Source organism: Nyctibius grandis, chromosome 26 (assembly GCF_013368605.1).
Source record: "Nyctibius grandis isolate bNycGra1 chromosome 26, bNycGra1.pri, whole genome shotgun sequence".
NCBI classification, from domain to species: domain Eukaryota; kingdom Metazoa; phylum Chordata; class Aves; order Nyctibiiformes; family Nyctibiidae; genus Nyctibius; species Nyctibius grandis.
The window spans coordinates 2,611,212-2,638,524 of NC_090683.1; the positions used below are offsets into that span (position 1 = coordinate 2,611,212).

At 51.1% G+C, this 27,313-nt stretch overlaps 3 protein-coding genes across 3 annotated transcripts; all 3 read right to left on the bottom strand.

Annotated features, from left to right (window-relative positions):
* Positions 1–556: 556 nt before the first annotated feature.
* LOC137673692 (leucine-rich repeat-containing protein 37A2-like) lies at positions 557–10,805 on the bottom strand. The gene is made up of 11 exons (XM_068418652.1): positions 10,723–10,805; positions 10,207–10,287; positions 8,753–8,824; positions 7,759–7,833; positions 7,191–7,309; positions 3,824–5,253; positions 3,631–3,726; positions 2,696–2,760; positions 1,743–1,800; positions 1,505–1,656; positions 557–961 (listed from the first exon to the last, which is right to left on the bottom strand). The coding sequence occupies exons 2-11, from the start codon at positions 10,224–10,226 to the stop codon at positions 811–813; spliced, it is 2,238 nt and encodes a 745-aa protein (XP_068274753.1). The 5' UTR covers positions 10,227–10,287; positions 10,723–10,805; the 3' UTR covers positions 557–810.
* Positions 10,806–14,902: 4,097 nt separating this feature from the next.
* Positions 14,903–21,506, bottom strand: RDM1 (RAD52 motif containing 1). The gene is made up of 7 exons (XM_068418653.1): positions 21,394–21,506; positions 20,049–20,228; positions 19,532–19,654; positions 18,739–18,901; positions 18,093–18,191; positions 17,073–17,161; positions 14,903–15,637 (listed from the first exon to the last, which is right to left on the bottom strand). The coding sequence occupies exons 1-7, from the start codon at positions 21,484–21,486 to the stop codon at positions 15,533–15,535; spliced, it is 852 nt and encodes a 283-aa protein (XP_068274754.1). The 5' UTR covers positions 21,487–21,506; the 3' UTR covers positions 14,903–15,532.
* Positions 21,507–22,322: 816 nt separating this feature from the next.
* On the bottom strand, positions 22,323–25,448 carry LOC137673733 (somatotropin). The gene is made up of 4 exons (XM_068418708.1): positions 25,365–25,448; positions 24,530–24,646; positions 23,972–24,133; positions 22,323–22,567 (listed from the first exon to the last, which is right to left on the bottom strand). Exons 1-4 carry the CDS (start codon positions 25,446–25,448, stop codon positions 22,367–22,369), a joined length of 564 nt encoding a protein of 187 aa, XP_068274809.1. The 3' UTR covers positions 22,323–22,366.
* Positions 25,449–27,313: the final 1,865 nt, after the last annotated feature.

Below are 27,313 nucleotides of genomic sequence, written 5' to 3' on the forward strand. Positions count from 1 at the left end.
CACGTACACACGTGCACACACACGTATGCATGTGCACACGTATATATACACACGTGCACACACCCCTGTTCACATGTGCACACGTGTGCACACATGCAGACATGCACACACACATGCACACACATGTACACACATGCACATGTACACACATGCATACACATGCACACACGCACATACACGTGCTCACATACACGTACGTGTGCACACACGTGCACACACATGTATGGATGCACACATGCACACGAGCACACATACAAGCACACACACGCATGCACATGGCAGGCACACACGCACAGACACACGTGAATGGGCACACGTGTGCACACACCCGCACACACACGGGGCAGATGCACACCAACACAAGGACAGGCAGGCACACCCCTACACGTGCACACACAGGTACTACACATGTGTACTCACACGCGTGCACACACATGTGCAAGCACATGCCCTCGCAGGCAGGGACCGGCAGCCAGCCGGGCTCTGCTGCTCACCCATCCCCTGGCCCCCGCCTGCTCATGGCCCTCGTGTTACCGCAACACGTGTGTGTGTGCACGTGTGCACAGGCCCTGGCACACGTGTGCACGCTTCCATGCACTCACAGGACACTCTGGGTGACAAACTCTGCACGTTTTAATGGTCGTCCCGCCCGCCCTTGAACAAACAACACCTTTACCCCGTCCCCACGTGCTCCCCTGCGGGGACGCCCCCTCCATGGCACCGGGTGCTGCTGCCGGAGCCCTACGAGCGCTTCCTGTGCCTCGCCCCCCTCTGCCCGTCCTGCTGGGATGAGGGTTGGGGGGTCCCGAGCTAGTGGCCGCCCGGGGCACCCTCCGCCGTGGAGGGGAACGGTGGCTGTGGCTGTTGGGGTGCGCCGGAGCTGTGGGGCAGAGGCGGCGGGTCTCCGGGTGGGCGCACTTCCCCATGGCTGTCGCTTTTCTGGGGTGCTGTGGGCATCCAGCTGGAATAACAGCGAGGAAATAGCAGCGAGGAAATAGCAGCGAGGAAATAACAGCGAGGAAATAACAGCCAGGAAATAACAGCCAAGGAATGACAGCCAGGAAATAACAGCGAGGAAATAACAGCAAGGAAATAACAGCAAGGAAATAACAGCAAGGAAATAATAGCAAGGAAATAACAGCAAGGACATAACAGCAAGGAAATAACAGCGAGGAAATAACAGTGAGGAAATAACAGCAAGGAAATAACAGCAAGGAAATAACAGTGAGGAAATAACAGCAAGGAAATAACAGTGAGGAAATAACAGCAAGGAAATAATGACCAAGGAAATAACAGCCAGGAAATAACAGCGAAGAAATAAGAGCAAAAAAATCACAACGAGGACATAAGAGCAAGGAAATAACAGCCAAGGAAGCAGCATCCAAGGAAATAACAGCCAAGGAAATACCGTCCAAGGAAAGGGCAGCCGAGGAAAGCCTCAGCAGTTCCTACGCCAGAACAGGAACCGAAGCGGCTGCACGGGCCTTGTCGCCATCGCACTTACCCGGCCTCGGTCTTCTGGAAGATCTCCTCCTCGTCCGAGGACTCCTGGGAGCACAGCTCAGCCAGCGCCGCTTCCTGCTGGGCGTCGAGGGGCTGGTAGCGGGCTCCCAGCCACAGCGGATTGTTTTCGCTCGGGTCCGACCCAGGCAAGCCCTGGGAAGGACCACGGAAGGGTTGGGAGAGGGTGAGGAAGAGCCGGCGGGGCAGTCTGCGGGCAGACGGGACACCCCTGCCCTTACCTGCTCTATGTCATCCTCGTTCCTCCTCCATCGCCGTGGCAGGAGTTTTTGAAAGAACCTGGGAAAAAAAAAACAGGCAAATAAGGATAAAAAGCGAAGGCAGCCGGTGATGGCAGGCACTGGCGGGCAGGTTGCCCGCACCCTGCCCTGCAGGGAAGAGGCTGCTGGAGGGTTCAGGCAAGTGGCGCTGAGAAACATCTGGATTTAGCAGGTTAAAGGGGGAGAAAAAAAGGCTTTTGTACATCATCGCCCCAGAATTCACCGTTCCTGATCCGTAAGCAGGGAGGCTCGGCCAGGGAGGGCTGCGGCGGGTGCCAGCACCCTGCCAGGGCAGAAGCCTCTGCCTGCTTGGGGTGACGTTTCCCTGACCCTGAGGAAGATGAGGAGCCCCAGAAGGAAGGGCCGGTGCTGGCTGACGCAGCTGGAATGAGTCCTGGATGTGAAGGGTGTCTGGAGAGGACAGCAGGGAGCTCTTCAACAGGCTCTCCGGGGAGCGGGGCAGGGGGAAACAGAGCAGAGCTCTCACCAGAGAAGAGTTTTGGTGGAGACCAGAGCAAAGAGGTACTTCCTCAGGGCCGGGCAGCGTGGTCGCAGGGATGTGGGACCACGTGGGACCAACACATCCAGGGTGTAGCATCACCGGCGTGGCAAAGGGCTGCCTGGGTGGCCGGTGGAGATGGGAGCTCGCAGCCGTGCCGACCACTCGTGCTTTGGGGTCCCTTTTGTGGGTCTCTTAAAAAAGCTACATGATTTAACCACAGATTGGTGAGTCTTTGGCAGCAGGCACCCGTGTGGCTGCGGGGGGCTCGGGGATTGGGTGCTGCGGGGGGCTCGGGGATTGGGTGCTGCGGGGGGCTCGGGGCTTGGGTGCTGCGGGGGGCTCGGGGATTGGGTGCTATTCAGAGTAAAGACTGGTTGTGGCACGGCAGTGGCGTGGCGCAGGGAGTCATTACCGACTCGGGCATGATTTCCCGGTGCTTTGGGGTCCGGAAACAGCTGCATGTTTTCGGGAGCAAGCCTGGTGAAGGGGAGAGAGAGAAAGAGACTTGTAACGTTTTCTCATTGTGCTCTGCAAACCAAGGGAGGCCAAAAGGTTCTTCCTCCAACCGAGCCTGTTATATACACGTGCAAGTCTGTGCCAGCAGCCACGTTTTTTAGCCAGAGCCCATCCTCCCTTCCCAGCTCCCCGCTTCTCCCTGCCTCCGGAGTGACCTGAACTCCCCGAGCTCTCCTAATCTCAGCAATGTTTATGTCTGCCTTTATCTGCACGGGGTACTCCCCTCCTGCTTAACCCGGTCTGAAACACATTGGTAGGCTTTTAAAGAAATAAAAGCTATTTTTTCTGAGGAGAAGGGCCCCAAAGGGAGGCTGAAACTCTGTGGGGGTGCGGGGTCCTTTCCCCTGCCTGTCTCTGGCAGTGCCCTGACCCACGCAGAGCCATCGCACCTTGCAGAAGGATTTGATTTTGGCAAGAGGGAAGGTAGCAGGGGAATTGCTGCACGGCTGAAAGCAATCGGTGCTGGCAGGAGAGCAGAACGGGGTCGGGAGAAGAGCCTGGGAGGTGACTCTAGGGATTGCGGGCTAAAACTCAGGGAAGGGCTGATGGGAGAGGCTGTGATGAGGAGCCACAGCCCCCTTCAAGGAAGCTGTTAGCTGCCGACAGGTCGTGACAGATGCCAGGACAGGCTCCCCCCCGTGCTGAGCTGTATGGTGTGGATCAGCTCTCAAGGTTGGAAAAACATCTCCTGTGCTACCCAGCATGTCCACGGGCATCTGCAGCGGCACCTCGGGGCTCATAAACCCTGCGGGGAGGCACTGCCCCTGCCCCTGTGCGCTCCAGCTCCAAGGCTTGACTGACAGGTGTCTGTCAAACGAGTTATGGGCTTACCTCGAAGATACAGACCGCCAAGAGAACAACCATGATCATGACAGACATTGATATTGCTAACTGGAGCCCGTCGCCAATGTCGTACATTAGTTTCGCCTGGGAGAAGAGAAAATCAAGAGGGGAGAGAGGGTTGCTCCTTCCATTCCCTGTTGTCCAGAAGGACGCACCCAGCAATGCCCAGTATCTCTCCTACCTTCCCTGTGGCATTCCTGTCCATATCCTCGACATGGGCCACGGCACTGGAAATGTCCCCTTCCAGGAGACACTCGTCCATGAGAGCAGAGGCTCTGCGGCCACCGTGCTTCTTGCTGAGCAGCTGTACGAGCAGCCCTGTCTTGGAGACCAGCTTCGCGCAGGTCAGCCGGAGCTTGCGCAGGCGGCATTCCCTCCGCAGGGCTCGCGCCACGTAGGCCATGAACGCCCGCACGGCTTCGTCCGCGACGAGCAAGTGGAGCTGTTCATTGACCTTGGCTTCAAAGAGGTTTCTCTGAACCGGCACGCTGCTTGGGATGTTGGAGCTCCCTGATTTATTGAGGAGGCTGGATTCTTCTTTTTGTTGCTTCAAGTGTGTTTCCATGGTTCGAGGGACAGGTGGTAAACGCCCACCTAGAAAGGAACCCTCTTCCTCAGCCGTGTCCGTCAGCACGCTGCTTGCATCGGGGAGGCTGTTGTTAATCAACAGGTTATAGAAAAAACGCTGGTTTGCGTTTAGTCTCTGCTCTGCTTTACTTTCTGTTGGTGGGGGCTCTTCCTCTGGATTCTCATTGCCAAACGCCTCGTAGAAAAGGTCGTTGTCTTTATCCAGATACAGGCTGTCCTCCCGCTTGCGTCTTTTGTAAGTCCAGTCATAGTCCTGCATTGGAGGTGGTGCTTCCTCTGTATATGCTACATCCCCCAAATCCTCTACATCCTCTGCACCCTCCATCCCCTGAGTTTTCTTGGTCTGTTCCACAGCATCAAAATAACTTGGAATCTTAAAAGACATGGACAAACGAGGGGACTCTGCTGGGGGGCGCGGAAGGAAGGGTTTTGAAGGAGGCGCAGGTATTTTGTGATGTCTGAAGACGGAGGTGTCATCCATGGGGTCTAACCTGCCAGCTTCTTCCCAAGGGTGTAATACTGCCTGCTTAGAGCCCCAGGCATGCTGCTCCGGTACCCGGCCCATGGTTGTCTCTCCCTCCACTGCTGGGGTCTTGTGCGCCTCGTCCTTCTGCACGGCAGGCGCTGGCAGGGATGAGGCAGTGTTTTGCAAAGTCACGATGCTTTTAGCCTTAGACAGCTGCTTCTCCAGCTCGGCCGCTAGTGCCTTTGCTAGAAAATATAGTTTCCTTTTCTCAGCTTCACTGGTCCAGCCCATGTGCTGAATCCTGTGCAGTATGAGCATCAGCTTCTCATTGGCTTTGCCTTCCTGCCTGGGTAAGTGTTGAGGGGAATGTGAATTTGATCTGGAAATGCTACCATTCGGGTTACTGAGGTCACCACCAAGGCTGGTCAGGCTCAGGATAACCGTGAGCGTTACGGTATCACGGTCTCCGAGTGAAGGCTCCTCAGGCTTGAGGTTCAACACCGAGCTGGATCGTCCTGCTTCCTTTATTTCTCCTCGCGTCTCTGCTGATGTGCGAGCTGTAAAACACCAAGAGAGCAGGGTCAAAGGTTTACCCCGAGCAGCAGGCGCTCCTCTTTGAGACAAGGGAGTGTGTGAACTGAATGGTGGATGTGTTACGGACGGGAAAAATCTTGTTAAATCAATCAGATTATCTCATCAGGGCAGAACAGAGAGATGTTTCTTTTCTGGTGTCTCCCAGGGCTGTTTGGATCAGTGGGAAACATCCCAGGGGAATGGGTTTGCTGTCGGAGAGTTTCCCACAGCTCGATACGAGCCAGTGTTGAGTTGCTAAAATCACCCTAAAGCTTTTAAACCCGGAGTGAGCCTGGAAAGCAGAACACCCAAGACACAGGGTTTGTCTCTGCTCGGTTATCCCAACTAACCCTTCTCCCTGCAGTCAGGAAAACCTGGGATATTTCACATTAAAATGCCTCTGGGTCATTGTCTGCAAGAATCTGCGGTCAGAGCGAGCCCCTGATAATGGAGAGCTGTTTCTCTGCTGATAGATGCAGCTCCCATCACCCAGGCCTAGAAGAAGGGGAAGACGGGGGGATTTGACCCAGAGTGATGCAAACAGCCCAGGAGAGCTCCTGCCCCGGCATGCAGAGGGCACCCGCTGAGCCTGCAGAGCCAGGATAAGTCTTCAAGAGTCCTACACCGAGGCTGCAAACACAACCTTATCTCTAATCCTGCTTTGCAGATAGCTTAATGCCAGCGGCAGGGTGACATGGTCAAGAATATTTACAGATTACAAAGGTATTTAGGCCTTTTTTTCCCTGTTAAAATGATGGGAAATTGGACACAGAAATACCTTTGAGTATCTAGCCCTAAATGGCTCAGCAGCCTGTTTTCCCTAGACTTGTGACGAGGTTAGGCTCACTTGTCCACATCCAGTTTAAAAATGAGTTACTCGGGGACTTTGGAAACCTTCCTGGTATCTATTTGCAGAAGTCCAGCTTGTCTCTGCTTTGAAGAGGATGATATTTACCCTGTGCAAAGATCGAGCAGGACAGTGCACTGCTCACGCTGCACAGGCTAACAAGAGAATAACGACGCTTGGTGTTCACCTAACGCCCTGCAAAGGAGACTGGGGTTACTGTCCTCTCTCCTACACGTGGGGAGCAGGGTGGCAGAGAGACCAGGCAATTTTCCAAGGTCACTCAGGCAATTTTTGGAGCCTGTATATCCCAGACCCCCTCCAACACGTCGTGCGTTACAGGAGGTTTCTGCAGAGCCTGCTTATGCTTGGTTATGGGTCTTGGGGTTTCTAGCGTGGGTGGCAGGTTCGAGGTGCAGCTCAGCACGTGCCACCTTGCCAGAGCAATGCAAACATTGTGGGACCCTTTGGCCTTGTCTGTGCTGTGTCTGGGACCCCTCTTGCTGCTAAGCTCTGACTAGCCAAGGTATGGTGGCACTGGAAAGGCTCAGGAGGTTGTCAGGGGAAATTGGGGGGCTTATGAGCAGACGGGGCTTTCCAGTGCTTGGGAACGGTACTGGGCACGTGTGATTTCCTTGGCTAGATGCACTGTGTGGATTGGAAGCTCATGTGTTTGTTTAGCCCAGCGAGCTATTTCTTCTCAAGATAGTATTTGACACAGAAGATACGTGTAATCACTAGTAACTTTTCAACCCTTGTTTTTTCCAAGTCGTGCTCAAAGGGGAACTTTTTGTGCCCATGGCTCAGGGAGCACAGCCTGAGGCCTCACAGGTCTCACCTGAGCTGCCTGCACTGGCCTTTGGGCCGAGTTAAAGGCCTCACATGGATGAAGCTCCTTTAGAGACTCTGCCCAGATTTAGTGACCCTGGGACTGGTCAGGAGCCACCAGGCTGGACTGATGCCATCGAGGTGGCCAACACTGCCTGGGAACCCCCACAAAATGGGGCCATGCTACAGCATCTCCTAAAGGTAGAGGAAACTGGGCATCTGAGGGGTCTACATCATCGGGAAGCCTACCGCAGTGGGGAACGCTGTTGATGCACAGGTTCTCGCAGTGGAACTCAATGGTCCTGCACGAGGTTTCGGTGGTGTGTTCCTCCTGGCAGAAGCAGCAGGCCACATCACTGGGCAGTTTGCTAAAGATTAAAAGGTTACTGGAGAAACAGCATCTCAATCCGTGTCACCGAGTCCAACTGAGGTAACACACAGATAACGCGTCACGATTTCACTTGGATTTCTTCTACAGCTCTGGGAAACTTCCCACCCCCCTGGACAAATACGTTCTCCAAATTTCTCAGAGAGGTTTCAAATAGAAGATAAGCTTCTCTGGTGGCATCAAAATGTTGATTTTACCTTTGCAAATGGAACCAATCCTAAAATTCAGTTTGAAACAGAAACACTCCCTACCTTAATTTAAAACTTCCCTTTGAAAAACTTGGAAAATGTAACGTAAAAGTAAACAGCAAACCTCAGGCTTACTGGGGTTATTCTGATTTAGTGGTGAGCTGATCTGTTTCCCAAGCAGACCCCTTGTTTCAGCAATCATGACCTGCTGGCAGCTGGGACCGAATCCCTGCATACTCACAGAGTTTCCAAGCCAGCTGTTGTCAGGAGGAGCGTGAGCAACGTCTGCTGAGTCACTCGTGTTGCGCCCAGGTCTCTGAAAGGATTTGAAAAACCACATTAAATTTTCAGGTGGCATTACCAGCACTCTGCTCTGAGAACAAGATCAGGTCCCTGATGATTGTGGTCATGTTTGCAAAGGGACCCACATTGGCCTAATCAAACAGAAATGATTCAAAACCCTATTGTCTTTCTGCTTTGACCCATTCCTAACCATGGGGTCTGAATCAGGAGGGGACCCTGCAGATCTCATGGGAGACAAATGCGAACAGAAAGGATTCCCTGGCTCAAAACCCTCCTCCTGCTCTCCCACAAGTGCAGCTCCAGTCCTTGAAGGGAGACACATCTTGTCGCAGAGGATGAATTCACTGCGCCCTTGGAAAGAGAGATTATACCAGTGAAAAGAGAGAATGTGCTGAGCAGAAAGCAAGTGGTATTTGTGAGATAGAGGGGCTGTGAGTAGGAAAGACCTCTGCAGAAAGCCTGGACATCTTCCTCCCTGAGGAGTCACGTGGAGGTGAGCAGGAGCCATAGGACGCTATGAATCATGCTCAACACAGGGCATCATCTGCCCTGAGCTGCGTCAAGGCAGCGGGGTGGGGATGTGGGGTGCGCAGGAGCCCAGGACTGCCGGCATGAGTGCCCCAAAGACCAGGGTCCCACCTTCTCAGTACTCCAGCAGGAGTGGGGGGCATTCCCAGACCCTTCAGGCCACTCCGCAGCCCCAGACCTTGACATCCTTGTGTCCCAGCTCCTTGGCTGCTTTGCAGCTGAGGACACAACCAGAACTGCTTGGCCTTTGCTTTGCTCTGTGGGTGCCGGGGATTTTGTGCCTCTAGCAGAATAAGGCTGGGAGAAGAGTGAGATTTGCTACAGCATCTCTGCTTTCCTGACAACAGGGCACTCGAGAGAGACAAAGATCTATATTAATGTGGTAAAAATGAGTCAATACTTACAGATATTTGACTGAAGGCAGCTTGAAGAACGATGGGTCAGTAATAACAGACAGGGGGTTGTGGCTTAGGATCCTGAAAAAAACAACACACCGTTGTGAGTGGGTGATGGGAAGGACGTGAGCTGTGTGGGTAGGGGCACGTGGAGACGGCCTGTCCCCAGTGGTTCCTGAACAGTATAAACACAGCTAAATCAAAGTGAATTTCCACTAGATCATTGCAAAGTATTTCTGTGATCAAGGAGTTTTTGGTCTTTGCCAGGCTTCACATTTCTACCCTTTGAATAACAGAGAGGCCCAGAGAGAGTTGTGCCGATTAGCTCTGCTGCTGAATTACATCGAAATCCCCTTTCCAGGCTCCTCTCTGCTGTGTGAGTGGTGTAAACAGCTTTGTGGTTGGTAAGGATCCAGCCTGCTTTTATGGATGGCAGATGTGGATTTGGCTGAACAATTTTTACTCAAACCTCCCCAAAGAATTTCCTTTCAAGTGGAGAACAAACATAGGAAATTTCAGCCTGAAGATAAAAAATTGGCTTGGTGCTACGCGCGTGAGGAAGGGCCTGGGATGAAGGCTAGAGGCAGGAACAGATGCTGATGGGCTGATTCACAAAATACATCAGGTCCTGATTATCTCCAGCTAAAAGAGCAAAAGCCCAGAAGTGCTGCTTCTGGAAAACACAACAGCTCTTTCTTTCCTCCTCAGCTCACACCTTCTCTTTGCTTCCCTCCACCAGGACTTTGATGTTATTTTGGAGTCTTCCTTTCCATATTTTCTTACATTTCCACTGTACCTAAACTGGCATCCAGCCAGGCAAAGCTGTGGCCTAGTCCTACGGGAATTGTCATTCAGAATTTATTCTCCCACTTTATTTGGTGCATCACATGAGAAGTATTGCACTTTTCAGGGGGGCAGGGAGACTGTGGCCTTTTCCTTATGCATATGAACCTTTGGTGGGCAAAACGCCCTGGCTCCCTGCTTACTTCAGGTCCAGATGGAAACAGTGATCCTATCCCTGGAAGGGCTTTTTGATAGAACCGACTCTGGATTAAGTCACATTTTCTCAAGACACCAAAAAACCCCAAAGTTTCCTTTTTGTGGATGTTTTTGAGACATTTTACTTCTAAATGCAAATATGCAAAGTGACATTTCTGGCTAGAAATCTGGGTCACATCTCATACCCCTCACCACCCTGCCTCTTCTCCCTTGCCACCAGCATTTCTTTCTTATCCATCCCCTTAGGCTCTCCTCCGCTGCTGTTTGAACCTGATGCTGGTTCAAGGAAGCCACAGAGAAGATACACAGGCCAGGAGAAAGTGGCTTTCAGGCTGCAGACTTTTGGTGGCCCCTGGATGACATCTATAGTAGGATTCAGTACCATACAGAGAGCAAATCTGCTCTTCCTCACAGCCACTGCAGAGTCCCCCTCTGATCTGCCTTTAGACCTTGTTAAAACTTACAGCTTCTGCAAAAACTGCATCCCGTGCCATGCCTGGAATGTGCTGTTCTGGATCTGTGCAATGAGATTTCCGCTGAGGTTTCTGGGGAAAAAGAAGATCACAGCAATGAATCGGCTCTGTCCTGCAGGAAGCTGGAGCGAAGCGGCATTGATTTGTAGGAAATATGCAAATCCAAGGTAGAATAGGGAGGAAACTGCCGCTTTCTCATTTTTTTTTAACCTGTCAAGGAGAGGAAATGAAGTGCACATGTGCTTAATCTATTTCTCCTGCAGGACACAGCAAGCCTTCAAGAAATGGCTTCTACTACGGCTGCGTTTGGACAACCACGCTGTGATCCCTCATCCTGTTGCGGGTCATCCAGCCATCTGCATTGATCTCTTCAGCTCAGTCCTTTAGCAGGAGAAATGTAGTCATTGTTCTAAAAATAACAGGAGCATTTTCTAGCACAAAAAAAAAAAGGTTATAAATGCAAACAGACTTCAGTAAATACACTAAAAAGAAACTTTTAGAACTTACATAATCTGCAAAAAAGGAAGTGGCTCAAAAGCATGTTCCTCAATCGACAGGATTTTATTGCGAGATAAATCCCTGTTAAAATTAGAACACGAAATGTTAATTACATTTGCACTGTCATGTTTACTCTCTTTTGCTTTGACACTGGCAGCATATATGTCACACGGCTCTGATTTCACATGGTGTTTATATCTGATACGAGCTCGCAGTGGTGTGTAACCTGTGATAACCCTCCTGACTGGAGGTGGCTTTCATCTCAGTGCTTTTTTTTTCCTAGCTCTGATCCCACCAGAATTATTTTAGGGCTTGTTTTTCCTCTCTGATAACAGAAAAGATTCTTTAGGCAGGCACAGTTTAGCAGCTGAGGAAGCATTTGCATGGACCACACCGATGTATGAGCCTCTGGATGTGCCACAGAGATGCACCCTGCCTTCCCCTGGTGCCATCGGTGCTTTGCTTGCTGAAGTCAGCCAGAAAAGCCTGTACAGAACCTCTTGTTTGAGGGCTCAGGGATGGGTTGGTAACCATAGGTGTGATGAAGATGGTTATTTGCCTCTTAACCCCTTTTTGGTGAAAAAGTTAGGTTAAAGGGATTGCACGAGAGATGCAAAATCAAGATCATGGAAGTCTGGAAAGGGCACAACGAAGGGGTAACCTAAACTCCACTTCCCTGCACACACTTGGCCGCTTGTGGGATTCGCCTGGCCTAGCTTTAGAAATTAAAAGGTTCGTTGTCTCGGCCTGAATTACCTACCCGGGCTTGTTCTGCGGCAAAGAGTGAGAGAGAAATATTTTTGGGGAGTGATTCATCCCTTCCTCAGACAGGTTCCCAAGACCGTTTGGGTGAATGGGAAGTACCTGTTCCTCTCCATGGAAAATAACAGAGCCTGAACAATTAGCTTAATCTGAGGCAATTATTAGGCATCTAAAATTAGAGGAGATGAACACACAAGGTTTCTTCTGTGGGAGATTGCCTCTCTGCTCAGAGGGTGTTCAGGGAGAGCGTCAGGGAGCGACTGCGGCTCTCGTCTGCGGGGTCTGGACCTCCCAGGGAGGCAGCTGGGTGGTGGGAGGAAGGTCTTTGCACGTGCAGACTCACAAGTGCTTTGGAGAGTTCCTTTTTCAGCCTTGTGGAAGGGGAGCGTGGCTGGAAGCCTGTTTCTTCCCAACCTGACTCATTTAGTCTGCAACCTACACCCCGCAGAACATGCTTTCTGCTTTTAAGTTCTTGGATCCTTCTTTTCTACGATGTAGCTGCTAAAAAGACACGGGGAGGGGAAGCTAGTGTGGGCAGTGGGCCCCAGCACTGGCACTGCCTTGTTTTCCACCATTCCCCACACTGAGACAAGGCTTAGATGCAGCCCTAGGGCTGGCTCACCGCAGGACCAGCTCCAGAAAGGTCAAGACCACCCTGGACTTGGCTCCTTCCAAGCCAACGCGAGTACTAAAAAATACAAAACCTCCCTTTTTGGGGAAAAATGCAAGGGTGTAAGGGCCACATTCAATAAATGACGCTACAAATGCAAACAGTGATGGAGCTGAGATACTTGCAATGATCTACAAATAGGAGCAACAGAGGGGGTTTGGGGACACCTCTCCCTGTCCTCCTTTCAGCTACTCTAATAATTGAGGAGCGGGACCCAAAACACGACCCTCACGAGGCAATTCCAAGCCTGGGCTTCCCTTGCTGTCAGCTTTTTCACACGACTAGTATTTTTTTATTTTTGACATGAGGTTTGTGTTGAGAAATGAGTGTACCCATGTCTCCCCTGAGACTCAGGTAATCTGGGCGCTAAAGCTCTGAGCCTCTACAGGGGGTATTTATTTCTGCCTCAGCCTTTAGGAGAAGAAAAGAGAGTGTGACAGCAGCCAAGCAGAGGACAGAGAACAGGGCAAGACTTTGCTGTACTTGTTTCACGCTTCCTTTGCCTGCATGGCACAGGAAATCCCAAAATACGTAAAAAAAATGAATTTCAAGGAGAAAAAACGCTAACGTTCCTCTGCTCCCTTCCAGACAGTGTTACAGACAGAGCACTTGTTGACATGGTGTGAACATAGATGCACATTTGTTTCTCCTCCAAGAAGAGGGGGGACTCAGCTGGATATGGCCCCGAGCAAGCTCATTGATTTTTTTTTATAGAATAAAACCTGTGCTAACTTTGAGGTTAGCCCTGCTTGGAGCAGGAGGTTGAAGCAGACATCTCCCAACCTCAGTCCATCTGCGATTTCAGCAGAGGAAGGGCTAGTGCAGGCTTCTCTCTTTCCACCTGGGGTAGCCACTGGAGCGGCTATCTCAAAAGCTACCAGCCATCTGGCGCTCTGTCTTGACCACAATGGAGGTCTTTCCACCCAAACCCTAGAAGCAGCAAGGCATGCGTGGGTTTTGCCTTGTTCTAGGTGGTTCTCACCCCCAAAATGTCGGTCCTCAGATAAAGGCAATGTCCCAGGGTGTGGGAGGTCACCGTTAGCTTGGGGTTGACTAAAAGTCAGCCAAGATCTGTGGGAAAAGGCAGCAGCTTCCTCCTCTTGGTTGGATTTGGGGAAATGAAAGCTGCAGCATGCCCCTACAGAAATCCTCCTACCAGGCACTACTGCAGCACCAAGACACCCTGCTGTGCTCTGGCTGTGGCTGGAAATCGAGGAGGAATAAAGCACGCTTGCATAGGGGTGGGTTGGGCAGCAGGGGGGTGAGGCAGTAGCCCACCGCAGTGGGCAGGGGATGGTACCTACAGGTACTTCAGCAGGACCAGACCCTCCAGTGAATGCTTCTTCACTGCCTGCAGATCATTGTCCTGGAGGACTCTGGAATGAGACAGATGGACATTTACTGTTGTATCAGCTGCTCTGCAGGAGGAAATGGGATTTTGGGGGGAAAATACCCTGCAGTAGCTTTGCTAAAACACCTCTTGGAGTCACTACAGGGATCATCACCACTCATGGCAGGAGCAGGCACTTGCTCCTGGGCTGCTGAAGCTAACTGTAGCCTGATCATTGATTAAAAAGGGACAGGGATGGTCCCATAGGATGGGAGCGGGACAGCTCACAGAAATTCTTGCCACCCCAGGAAGCCCCGGGGATTCACACCCCTCCTCGCTGAGCAGCTCAGCTTTGAATTCAGACAGAAATGGTTTGTGCAGGTGCTTGTCATACCCTTGGCTCAAAAACCAGACTGAACAGATTAAAAATACCTGAACTCCTGATATTTTAAGTGCTACAGGACACTTACAAGTACTCAGCCCATGGGTATTCCCTCCACGTTTGATTTTCCATGGAAGAAATTGAGTTGCTGGTGAAATTTCTGCAAAGAAATGATTGACACTGTCACCCCTCGGGAAAACCCTCTCCCCTGCAAATTTGGCTGCTGAGGTGGAAGCAGAGTTGGCCTGGAGATACAACAGCATGGCCAGCCCGGCTTCACCCCTCGGCGCTGCAGCACCAGCCCCCCGAAACCGAGATGTCTCCTGGCAGTGACTGTCTCCTAGATGTCCTGGGAGGGGTTACCAGGAACAAGAAGCTGAGGAGGGGAAGATGGAGGGGGTCTGAGGAGGGGAAGGGGGAGGGGGTCTGAGGAGGGGAAGATGGAGGGGGTCTGAGGAGGGGAAGATGGAGGGGGCCTGGCAGGGCAGACCACTGCCAGGACTCACAGTAGGGAGAGAGCCCAGCGGCGGGTGAGCCGGGGCACACTGTCCAGGGAGGCATAGCCGCAGTCCAGCACCCGGGGGCGGCAGCGGCAGGAGAGCGGACAGAGCCCCGCGGGCCGCCCCGTGCAGGGCCCCGCCGCCAGCAGCAGCGCCAGCATCAGGATCGCGCGGCCGCGCGCGGCCAGGCCCATGGCGGAGCAGGTCCGGCCGGTGGTTGCCCGGCAACGGGCGGCTACGCGGGCCCGGGGCTACGCGGGCCCGGGGCCGGGCGCAGGCCTCGCCGCGGCTGGGGGCTTCGGGCGCCGCCGCCATCAAGTGAATATATAATAATATGAGGGATCTCGAACCATTCCTGTCGCTCTTCCCTGAGCTCTCCTGTTTTTCAACCATCTTTTTTTCCAAAGACAGGTCCAAAAATCTGGGCAGGGTTTGTTATCACATAAGCATTCCCCCACCCACCACCACACACCCTCATGATCTGGGGAGCCTGATGCCCCTCCCCATGCCTTGTGCTGCCTCCGAGGTTCATTCATCACACAGGGTTACAAAAATTTACTTAATTTAATGAAAAACCTGTTCAAAATTAGGAAGAATCTTTGCTTTACATCATGATAATGTTCCAGATACTTGTAGCTGGGGCTCAACCCACGTGGCTCCTGTGGTTCAACACATTATTCCAAGACTTAGGCTTCTTTCCTTCAAAGAAATTTCACTTAGAGAAATTATCTTTTTCTGTGCCTGTGCAGACAAGTCCCACAGCTACTCCTGCTGGTAAGACATCTCCTCCTGCCATCTCTGGCTCCCTCCTGCAGATCAGACAGAGCACACCTGAACTGTAGGCTCTTGCAGGGAGGGCTTGTTCCTTTTATTTCCCTGCAAGTGCTATGCACATCTGTTATGCTGTCTAAATAATAATCGTGCAGCTAAGCTGGCTTCCATATATAGCTGACCTGGATAAGTTTGACAGGAAAACACTTCCTCTCCAAAAACAGCATATATTTTTGGGCTTAATTTTAGTAACACTAGGTTTATTGCCCATTTCTTTCGCTGTTACGTGTTTGGAGAAAAAGAAAACATTGGCTATGACGCACATGTCATTTCACGGCGTTAAGGCTTTCATTCCTAATCAAACACTGCAGAACTTCTGGAAACGATGCAAAGACAGAGCTGTGCTAATTAGACGGCATCTCCAGGCTAGGGAGCTCGTCATCAAAACTGAGATCAGACAAAACTTCTTCTTCTTCGAGGTCAAACTGTTCCAAGGACAATTCATTGACCTGGGAAGAGAAATCAAGAGTAAATTTCTTTCTCTACAAAGTATTCTAGCTTCATCCCTCTGCACCTGGAAACAATATATTTTTACCACGTACAAGAGACAGAATTTTACCTCTGTAAATTCCTCCCTGGAATTTACCAACTCAGGAACATTTCTGTTTTGGAAAGACTGACTGACATCACAAGGCAATGAACCAAAAGGACACCCAGCAGCTCTCCTCCCAAGCAAGTCCTTCCAAATTCCTGTCTGTTTCTCTTCCTATCAGGCTGGAAGGTGCCTTGTGGTGAGAGAGCACCGAATTACCTCCCACACACCATCATAAGGGAAGTGAGAGGGCAGGGGAGGTGAGGGATGGCTCTTCTGGTAAAGCAGAGGTTTGGGAAGCAGCAGGCTTTCTGTTTGTCTTTGCTGCTCACTTCTCTTATGGTCATTGCATGTTAGGTCAGCTCTGTGGGTTTAAATCAGGTCAGATAGAAGGGGCTGTACAGAGGAAAATGCAGAGAGAGAACAAACCAGCAGAAATTTAATCTTCTCAACTGATTAAAAAAAAATCTGACGGACGTTAGTTACTTCACACACCAAAACACCTCCTATTTTACCGCTCCTCTTCAGTAAGAAAGGGAGATAGTTCTGCCCGTGGACACGAGGTGACTCAGTGTCATCAAATGGAATAACGTGTCACAAGGTTCGTTAGACGCTTCCTCTGTGCAAACTGCAGGAGGGGTTAGACACGGCGCAGCGCGGTGCTGACGCATCACGTGAGGGTGATGCTTGCTTTCCAAAGATCTCCCCTGGTAATTAGCAGGGTTTTCAAACACTCTGCTCAGGACCAGCTGCGTGCACAAGCTGGCACGCAGAGCTCATCTCACTGCGCAGGATGATTAAAGTTTTACTGCTGTACCAGGGTATTTTTGCTCGGTGCGTGCTAACAGATCCCACAATTACCTGCAGGGATTTCAGTAAAGCTTTTATGTCACCAAAGCTTTTAACAATCATTCCTTCTGGGGTAAGGATAAGTTTATGAAGTGCATTTCTACATGGGGAGTTTTGATTTATTTAAGAACTTATTAAAATATCATTTGATTTAACCTACTGTGACTTTACGGGGATTTTCACACTCACAGATTCTATGAAGAACAGTCCTGGACACTGTCATATCTCAGCCTTGTCAAACTGCACCACAGCAGTCCTGTACCCTAACTGCTTGCTCTCCTGCGCCGTCTAAAATACATTGCATTTCTGCACAAAGATTTAGGAGTTTTAAAACCTTAGCATGCTGTACAATTCCAAGATGTAATTACTCCCTGGGATTTAAGTCAAGGTAATTGTTGCATAAAAGGAGGGTGTCAGAGGCTGTAACAGTTGACAGCTCTATCTCCAATCCTGAGATGTAACATACAGGTCCTGTGCAAAAGCTAAATATACCCTGGTTTTACCTGAACAAGCCCCTTCAGTTCCTCTTCTGTTAAGGAGTCTGTGAGCTCCTCTTGGGTGGAATTGTACTCCACGGCCACTTTCCCATTCTCTGAAACAAGCACACAGAATAAACAGCCAGAGACTTGGTTAGTTACTACTGTGTGCACTCCTAAACTCCAGACAGGACAGTTCTGCTTCACAACAGCTTTCAGAGTGAGCGGCTGGTTGGTCTGAATGAGCGTGCTTCTTTCTCTGGCCTATTTGCCTGTCTTCTCTGCAGAAAACCAAATGGTTCTTACTAAATGGATCCAGAGATCCACCTTTCGACAGAACACCTTAAAGAATCCAGGGGAGGAATCTGGCAGATGAAAGGCCCCTCTCTATAAAATGAGGATACTGGCACTGACCTGATCCCATCAGGGTCAGTCCTGACAAGCATCAAAGACTAAAGTACTCAGATACCATGTCAACACCTAAAAGCTTGGAGAGCACAAGCTCTGGGTACCCAGAAAAAGCAGATCTAGCAGTTCCTGGATAGGCCCAGAGCCAGCTGCTATGATTAAAAACTCAAAGGAGATAGTAGCCCCAAAGGTGCAACACTGAACCCAACAGTGAGGCCACGGACCTTTGACGGCACCTGGTTGGCTTGGAACCAGGACAGGAACGTGCAAAGTGCTGCAATTCAGTTCACGTTCCCCCTGGAACCAGAACTTCCCCCCATCCCTATTCGGCATGCACAGCTAGTGTTAAAAAGCTCTCCCTGCCAGCATTTACACTCTTGGAATTTGGAGTTTCAATGACTTATCGTAAAAAAATCTGACCTCCTGTTGGATTTTCCTTCCACTCACATAGCTCATAGGGTGGAACCACTCTGTTAAATCATTACAGACTACAACCCAAGTTTAATTTTGCCCGAGACCCCCCCAAGCCTCAATGAATCCCAAGAAAGGTTCAGAGAAAAAGAATTCACATCAATTATCATGAGAGTTATAATATCATTAGCCCAAGCACCCCAGCGTTTAAGACAAAAGTGGCTTTACCCAAGACTACGAGGAGTATCTTCTGAAAGGCGCTAGACAAAGCCTTCCCAGCTGCGAGTTTCTGAACTCTTCTGGAGGCTGTGACAAGCTCGAGAGGATCTGAATGGAACAAGCAGAATGTTATTAAGATGACACTCTGCATATGAAGCACATCAGCTGCATCGTGCTAGGAAACGTAACCAAACCCAGCCGTACGGATCTGATAAAGCTGCTTATGTTTTGGGAGATGGCAGCACCCTTGCAGGGGCTCTGTGTGCCAACCCACAGCAGCACACGATCCACAGCCCTGTGTCGGGACCCTGCGGAAGGCAGCAGGCAGTGGAGAGCCCCGCTGGCACCGGAGCTGTGCCACAGACACAATCCCATGGCACGTTCACAACAGAAGTGGCTGTGATGGGGAATGAATAACACTGCGGGCGAGAGGGAGAGAACAGAGGGCAGGAAAGCGATACTGGTGTGAAGCAGGGAGGGAAGAGGCATGCTCAGGATCCCTGGGGGCATAGCACAGCGGCTCACAAGGCCCTGCACAGACCCTTGCCTCCAGCTAAATGCAGATACTGTATCAGACCCACAAACTGCAAAAGTAAGACTGACCAGTGTCTGCGACAGCTGCTAAGAGAGACTCCCAGCTGCATCCAAAACGTACCTGCATCGTTTTCCACGTCTGCCTCACTGAGGGCAACTCCCCTGGTGCGTAGCCCATGGTTGGGCAGGGTCACCTCTACAGCACACAGGTATTTCACGGATCGCTTCTGTAATGTCTTTCCCAGTTCCTCGTTCTCACCGTCAAAGCCAGATACGTTCTGCAGCTGTTGGGAAGACCACAGATAATTAGTTTTGATTAAATAGGAAGGGGAAGCTATGACCACTGCATACCACAGACCTTCTCTGCACAGTGTGTAACTCCAACGCAGAGCACGTGGTGGGGGCAGAGCAGGGTTTTTTACTGTTTTGGCCCTATTTTAGAAATACCTCATAGTCCCCATCCTCTGGGAGTCTCAGTCATCTCAGACACTTTCAGCACACGAAGACTACTGTCAGGCCCTGGCACTGCTTTAATCACAGCCTCCCCCACTTTTATTAACACGAGCCCAACCAGTGCCCTCACCTACAGCAATCTTCTCTCCCCAAGCTTTCAAAATACCCCATTTGTGGCCCAAAATGCAGCTCCTGTAGTTATTATTTCCCTCTAGTTAATATATTCCTCTCCCTGGCAGTGTTCAAGGCCAGGCTGGATGGGGCTTTGAGCAACCTGGTCTGGTGGAAGGTGTCCCTGCCCGTGGCAGGGGGGTTGGAACTAGGTGATCTTTAAGGTCCCTTCCAACCCAAACCATTCTGTGATGATTTGCCCATTTGAGGACAATTCTTACTCCACCAACCGCTCTGATTAAGAAGAGGATGAGGGGAAGGATGATGGATGAATACAAATGGCCCCTTACTGTGATGATGCGACTGGACCAGCCGTTAAAGCCGAGGTAGTGGTTGGCCAACTCCTGGCACTTGTTGCTGTTGAGAGCAAGGACTTGTTGCTGAAACCCCTTCTGCTTGGTGCAAACACAAACCTGTCCAGGAAAGAACAACTCTGGTTAGCCAGGCTTTGCTTGTAAGGTCCCCACTACAGACACACCACTGATAGCTCTGGGAGAGTCATCTGAAGGTAACCTATTCCCTGACTGCACGCGTGCTTCTGAGATGTGTTAAATGTTTTTTTTACCCAGGAACGGGCCCTACAAATCATTCCAGAGGAGGGATGCTGCCATTTTATTGCTTAAATCCCACCTGGGAGCAAGCACTGGGGGATGTCACCACGGTGGTAGTGTCCAGCCACAAGTTAATAAACTTTTTGCACAGGGAACACCACTCAGATCAACAAGTATTTAATGTGATTCTACTCTGGTACTGGAGGTCACGGTGCTGGAGTCCTGCAAGTTTCACTCCTGGGGCTGTTCTGCTTACCTTCACGGGAGATTTCTGAAACAGCCTTTGCCCATTGCACACGCGCTGGGCTCTGCTGGCATCTCCAGCTGAATAAAACTTGACGATGGCATAATAGCCAGGCCCTGCCACAGCAGCGTTTCTGTGTGCTCGCACCGAGTAGAGTGGCCCAAATTTGGAAAACGCTGAAAACAAGCAATGCTGAGGAAAAAACAAGAGAAAAAAGGGTCTTTTGAAGTATCTATGGGTATATAGATATTTCTCCAGGGGCTGAGCAACACGACAGAGAGACGACTACTCACAAGACTTAATTACCTAGAAAACGAGGAAAGTTTTTGCAGTACTGTTTAACGGCAATAAGCCCTGGAATAAGCAGTGAGACTGGAGATGAGTATCTCTCAATAAAAATAAGCTCAACCTGGCTGGACCTCTGGCCCTGGTGACGTGTCATCTCCTTTCTCATCCAACCCATGCACTGGACGGAGAGTGAAGACAGACGTGGGGTTTTCTGTCCCCCCAGTCATCCTCACCCCAGACTGACTCTTGCTTTCTGCCATTCTGCTTTGTGTGGGAGCACCGCTTCCTCGAAGCTTTCAGTGAGACATAAGGGCAGTATTTTGCAGGAAAACTAATGATGTTTTATTCCAGCTCTGACATCTTTTGCTCGTTTCTTTGTAGTTTTGCTGTGCAGACCACAAAACCTTCTGTGGCACCAAGGCAGAAATCAGAGAATCAGACTGACTGGGGTTGGAAGGGGCCTCTGGAGATCATCCAGCCCAACCCCTGCCCAAGCAGGGTCACCCAGAGCATGGTGCACAGGGTTGTGTCCAGGTGGGGTTTGAATATCTCCAGAGAAGGAGACTCCCCCGCTCCGTGGGCAGCCTGGGCCAGGGCTCTGGCACCCTCAAAATCACTCTGGGGTGGCCTGACACCCCCTCAGGGTTGCCCTGTGCCCAGTGTGCCTCAGGAAAACTACAAAATTATTAAAACCAAAACAAAACAAAGAATGGAGGGATTTAAAAAGATATTATTAGCACACGGGTGAAGCTGTCAGTATAGATGGGGTGGAACTGGGGCCTTAGGTCCAAAGGGGGAGAGGGACCCTGCGGCGGGGGGGGGGGGTCCCACTCCTCAGCCCCAGGGAGGGTCCAGAGTCTCGCTCCTCTGCTCTGGGGGGATCCTGGTCCCCCCTCCTCAGCCCTGGGGAGGGTTCAGGGTCCTTCTCCTCAGGCCCGGGGGATCCCAGTCCCCGCTTCTCAGCCCTGGGGGGGATCCTGGTCCCTGCCCCTCTCCTCCAAGGAGACCCCAGTCCCCGCTCCTCAGCCCCGGGGAGGGTCCCGGGCCCCACTCCGCGGCCTCGCCTCACCTCCAGGCCCGGCTCCAGCTCCGGCTCCAGCCCCCAGACCAACAACGTCTGGGTGCTGCCTGTGGGCACCCGGAACTCCACCACCTCCGCCATGCCGGAGCGGCCCGCGCCGGCCCGCCCTGCCATCGCCCGGCCCCCGGCCCGCCCTCAGGCCGGCCCCTCTCGGCCGCCTCGGCCGGGCCGCGGCCTCGAGCGCTCCGCCCGGCCTGCCCCGGAGCGCAGCCCCGGCCATGGGTGTGAGGGGAAAAGCTCCCCAAATCCACCCCCCAGACCCAAATCCGCCCCCCAGACCCACACCTACCCTGCCCCAGCCATGGGTGTGAGGGGAAAAAACCCCCAAATCCACCCCCCAGATCCAAATCCACCCCCCAGCCCCACACCTGCCCTACCCCGGCCATGGGTGTGAGGGGAAAACCCCCCCAAATCCACCCCCCAGACCCAAATCCGCCCCCCAGACCTAAATCCGCCCCCCAGACCCACACCCACCCTGCCCCAGCCATGGGTGTGAGGGGAAAAACCCCCCAAATCCACCCCCCAGACCCAAATCCGCCCCCCCCAGACCCACACCCGCCCCTCCCCGGCCGTGGGTGTGAGGCGAAAAAAAACCCAAATCCACCCCCCAGCCCCACATCCACCCCCCAGCCCCACACCTGCCCTACCCCGGCCATGGGTGTGAGGGGAAAACCCCCCCAAATCCACCCCCCAGATCCAAATCCGCTCCCCAGCCCCACACCCGCCCTGCCCCAGCCATGGGTGTGAGGGGAAAAGCCCCCCAAAATCCACCCCCCAGCCCCACATCCACCCTACCCAGGCAGCACCTCATCCTGTCTCCCCGTGGCCGCCCGTCCCCACATCCCCCCAAAAGCCAGAGACAGGGCAGCATGTAGCGGGTTTATTCTCCAATTCTCTTTACAAGGAGCAGGGCAGCCGTGGCGGGCGATGGGCCAGGATGGTTGGGGAGCCATCCCCAGCGTCAAACGGTGCAATTCCCCTCTCCGTAGCGCCGGCACTTCATCACCTTCAGGTAGGTCTCCACCTTGTGCAGGTCCTTCTTGAAGCAGGAGAGCAAGCCGTAGTTCTTCAGCAGGGCGTCCTCGTTGCGCAGGTGGATGTCAAATTTATCGTAGGTGGGTTTGAGGATCTGGGGACCTCGCGGGCTCCGGTCGTCCAGCTCCTGCAAGAGGATGGAGAGGTGCTGGGGGAGGTGGCGGGGGCCTGGGGATGAGCATCCTCCCATTGCCAAGGCTCCCGTATAGCTTTAGAGGAGGTTGGGGTTTTTTTTCACCCCTCTTAATTGTATTTCAAATATACTTTTGAGTTTATGTGTTTACAGGAAGGGTAACTATGCAGGGGTGATGCTACACAAATTGCTGCCAGCGAGAAGGGAGCTGGGCACAAGGCAGCAGGGAGGGAGGAGTGTGTGTTTTGGGGTCTTAAAATAAGGGGAAAGTTGCAGGGTCTCTCTGTAGCTGCTCTAGCCAAGGAGAGGGGGAACCAGGAAATTAATTCTCTTTTCTCCCACTTTCCCAGGGAACAAAGCTCTAACCCAAACCCAAGGCGTGTACATCTGGAGCTGAGAGATCTGCAATCTGCCACTCCTCCTGCCCTGCTTTGCTCACCAGCTGGCACAGTAAACAGGATGGTTTTGGTTAAATAAAGCGTCGTAAATGGATGAAATGTGATTATTTGTCTAGTTTCTGTGTACTGCTTCCCAATGCCCGAGCACATATCAAATGGAGAGCAAAATCTGGAAATGGTACTAACACACATACCTACTTACTCCAGCTGAAGTGCCAGAACAGAAGATCTCTGTTTACTCTCAGGGCCTGACTTTCAGAGTTATTAAGATGCTAGAAAATGTAAATAATTGTCCAGACACATTTCTCACAGATACAGGTCTCGGAGCTCTAGCTACATGGTGATGCTGGCAGATAGACTTAGTATGGAGCAAGCATGACTGAAAAGGGATCCTGGCAAACAATAAGCAATTTCATTTAAAATAACAAAGCAAAAATTAAGAGTGACCCTTGACAAAGGTCTCGCTTCAGCTCTCAGCTGTCTGGGTGCTGTATTAACGTAAGAGAAACATCAGAGCGTAGGTTTCCACCTGCAAACAGACTTATATGCATTGTTTTTATAAGATGTCGTGAGTCCTTAAAGCCAGGTTGCAAAATTTACTCTGCTTTAAAGTATTTTGCACTGAGATGTAGCAAACATCAGGCTGCCGTTTGTACAGCAGATTTAATGATTGAGTATTTTGGTGCTGGGTTTGGAAAGACTTTGGGTCTGGACTAGTGTGATCTTCCTGGTCTGTACTGCTGTCTGAGTGGTTATGGCAGTGCTATGAACATTGATTATGTGTTTCCTTATACTCCCCAGTGATGAAATTTGTGCAATGGGGCGTCGTGACCTCATTATCTTAAGGCAAGCAAAGTCCAAAGGATGCCCCTGGTCTTCAGAGTAGAAGATGGAAAGATTTCTCATGGTCTTTGTGTCCAGTGGAAGACCCTGAGAGCTCAGTTCCCTGTGTCTAGGAGATCTCTGTTATTCTGTAATTCTGCTGCATGCTGCAACTTACCCTCATCAGAGCCTGGATCCCTTCTTCCAGGTCCTTTAGTTTTTCATACACTCTGTCTGAGGTGCCGAAAACCAGGTTGTTTGTGAACACCTTGCTTAGGTATTGTACTGGAGTCAACCAGGACTGGATGAGAACCAGTGAAAACCGGAGCAGTTCCATGTCCTGAAATTAAGAAAAGAAAGGGTCAAAGCTGTGCAGGTGAGGTATTTGGTAGAGTTACCTGTGTGTCCTGCTCCCTCTGAAACAGCCTGGAGGTGACCCAGAGCTGTGCCACTGCTCCTGTAGCTTCAGCAGATACAGAGAAGTTCGCAAGCTGAGGAGCACCACCCAGCCATACATCTTGTGCAGACAATTGTTTTTCCTCTCCTTGGGGTGGGAATGTGATTTATAGTGTAACCCAGAAGGGTTTGTCTTTCTTTATGCAGGGTTTAAATAGCAAAAAAGGGAGAGGAGGAAAGAAGCACTGAAGTGCTCACAGATGGAAACCCTCTGTTCCTGTAATGAAGCACAGCTGGGCTCTTCAAACAGGTCTGTGCTTGCCCTGGGGAGAGAACTTACCGATTTCTGCTGGGCGTCATCCTTCCCTGTGGGAGCGGGGATGGTTTCTGAGTAACAAAATGCTGCCTGGGAATTTTTGTTGGCGTGTCTTTGGTCCTCTGGAATATAGGTGCGTTCCTGTGGAGACATCCCAAATACACTCAGGTCTGTTGCCTGTGTACTGGGAGGAGACCATAGACACTTTCCCAGGCTGTCCTGAATGGTTACTCTTTGCAAGAAATAAATGTGAGACATGAGATGTCTCTGTATGGGGTTGGCAGGTAGGAACAGGAGTTTGTATGTTGGCACAGTAGCTTCTGGACCTGAAGGTCTTTCTCTCACTAAGCCAAAGTGCTAAGGTGAACGCAAACTACACTTAGACCAGGTTCTCCCAAGGACTAGGTGAACCCCAAGGACAGCTTTTGCCAAAGTCACAGCTCAGGCCAGCTCCTGGCAGCAGCAGGAACTGGATAGTTTTAAGCACTCAGAATCAGCCGTGACCGTCACAGGAAAGTCTTGCAAAATATCTGTGCCATCTCCCGCTGCTTTCAGAGCCAGGTTTCTCCTTGAGACAGCTGACCCTGTGCAGTAGATTTGGACATGGGCAGCAACGGCCCCAAAGAAGGGATCAGCAGTGGGGGCAGAGAGCTGTGAGGAGGAAACAGGGTCCAGACTGATGGGACATAACCTGTCCTATCCTATTGAGACCCTTTCTCCTCATTGAGACCTGACAGAAAAGATACTAAGAGTTGAAAAGTCTCTGTTTCTGGGAAGTTATACTGGGTGAGAAGCTATGCCATGGTCCTGAAACCATCAAGCTAATGCGGAGGAGATGCCCAGAGGCCACGACACTTACGAACTCTTTGTATGTCTCGGCAGCCAGGAGGTGAAGGTGCTGAGCCCTCAGCACAGCGTTGGCAAACAGGTTGGAAAGGGGCATGGCCGGGAAGGTGGCAGCTTCCTGTGGCCACTGCAGTCCCAGAGTGATCACAGCAATGAGGAGAGGAGAAAACCATGACCCTGCAGCCAAGCGGAGAGGAAAGGTGTTAGCAGTCCTTCGGTGACCGTGCTGAGGAGCAGGGTGGCACCTGGGAATGAATTCCCAGCCTCTTCTGTCCGTGCTGGCTGAGGTGCTAAGACGTTCACCTTCCTGAACATCTTGTTGGACTCTGTATGTGAGCTCAGCCCTCCCCAAAAATCCAGTGAAACCCTGTCCCCTTTCACTAGATGTGCCCTCGAGGCTTGTCCTGCTCCTGATGTTTCCCTGACTGGTTCATACCTCACTTTAGCCTTGGTTTACACCATGCTGCTGACGTGAAACCCGCTGTCTGCCTTCACTAGGATGAGAGCTGATGACATTACCTGTGCTGTGAACTGCTCCTTTTTCCTCTCTGATTCATACCTGTAGAATTTGGTGATCTTTGTCAAGCCTGGAAGTTTTCAACCCTTGCCATCTAGCTCACACAAGTGTCCATCTGTGCTTACGGAGACCACAAAGTTAATCTCAGATAAATACCCTTCCGTGAAGGTATGCCCTGGAGCCTGTAGGACTTGGACATGTGCATTTGACATCATCCTGATCCCTGTCTTAAGCTCTAAATATGAGCTTTAATTTCCCTGCCAACATTTATGTTAGTAATAACTGTTATAACTGTGGCTCGACCTTGTTCTTCATGCTCTCCATCCTCTCCTTGCGCAGTTTAGGCTAAATACTACCTAAGTTAATTCACGGATTAAAGTCACACTGAAGGGAAAGGTCTCTTATTAAAAAGACTTTTAATTTATAAGTTGCCACATTTTAATTTAGGGCTGGCACTGAGCGTGTATAGCCCACCGCAGTGTCACCCCATCATCGTCTCCCATCACCCTACACACGCAGCAGCACTGGCAACCCTTTAAAACTGAAATAAAGAAAAGTACCTGGAGCCATTTCTGCCCGGTGAGTTGCTCAGGTGTTGCTTGATGCTGAATGTTCCCTCCTTTCATCTAGGCTGGTAAAGGTAACTGTTGAGTCAGCCCTTATATAGGAGGAGGTCTGTTTAAAATGTATAGAAGTGTTCATGATCACAACAACATCTCTATATCTTCTCCGTGCATAAATGCACAAGTGTTCGCGATGGTGCTACCTAATTGTAGTCATTTATACATAGATGTAAAGGTTGGGGCGGTTGTTTAGCTGGGGATGAAATCAGTGCTGAATGATTTCGCCATATTCTGCTGTTTATTACAAAGAAAGGGTTTATCATCATTGGAAGACCCATCCCAAATCAGATCGGTGCTTTTACGCCGTGGAATTTGCTGCAGGGGGTTGAAAATTATAGAATCATAGAATGGTTTGGGTTGGAAGGGACCTTAAAGATCATCTAGTTCCAAATCCACCTGATTTTCCTGCCTTGGCTCTGCAGCCTTGGCTCATGGTTTACAGGGCTGACTGGCCACTTTGGGAGACTTCTTGCTGAAAATAACTGGGTTTTTTCCCCTTTACTGGTAGCAGGGCTAGAGCTGGATGGATGTTGTCAAATGAATCCTGTTCCTGCCAAATAATTTCTTTCAATTCCTACCAAAATGTCAAAAGTACAGCAAATAACAGTTTTGGTGAGCTGGTTTGGTGTAGATGTGACGAAGAGCTGTCAAACCCAGGTGCTTGTCTGGGTACCAGCCTGCCTGCTGCAAACCCAGATGCCAGAGCTCTGGGAGGTTTCTCACATCCTCAACTGGACAAGGCTATGAGAAGATCTGGTTATGAGCGCCTTCCTGCTCTTGCCTGGGATGCAAATGTGAAATATCATATGCGAACCGCATGAA

Excerpts from the sequence above, each read along its gene's own strand:
- LOC137673733 (XM_068418708.1), bottom strand. The coding sequence starts at position 25,448 with ATGCCCCTTTCCAACCTGTTTGCCAACGCTGTGCTGAGGGCTCAGCAC. Across the intron at positions 24,134-24,529 it reads ATGACGCCCAGCAGAAATCG|GACATGGAACTGCTCCGGTT; the intron begins GTAAGTTCTCTC and ends TCTTAATTTCAG. Across the intron at positions 22,568-23,971 it reads GGATCCAGGCTCTGATGAGG|GAGCTGGACGACCGGAGCCC; the intron begins GTAAGTTGCAGC and ends ATCCTCTTGCAG.
- LOC137673692 (XM_068418652.1), bottom strand. The coding sequence starts at position 10,226 with ATGCAGTTTTTGCAGAAGCT. Across the intron at positions 8,825-10,206 it reads ATGCAGTTTTTGCAGAAGCT|GATCCTAAGCCACAACCCCC; the intron begins GTAAGTTTTAAC and ends TGTTTTTTTCAG. Across the intron at positions 1,657-1,742 it reads ACGAGGATGACATAGAGCAG|GGCTTGCCTGGGTCGGACCC; the intron begins GTAAGGGCAGGG and ends GGTCCTTCCCAG.
- RDM1 (XM_068418653.1), bottom strand. The coding sequence starts at position 21,486 with ATGGCGGAGGTGGTGGAGTTCCGGGTGCCCACAGGCAGCACCCAGACG. Across the intron at positions 17,162-18,092 it reads GATACTCCTCGTAGTCTTGG|AGAATGGGAAAGTGGCCGTG; the intron begins GTAAAGCCACTT and ends TGCTTGTTTCAG. Across the intron at positions 15,638-17,072 it reads AACTGAAGGGGCTTGTTCAG|GTCAATGAATTGTCCTTGGA; the intron begins GTAAAACCAGGG and ends TTCTCTTCCCAG.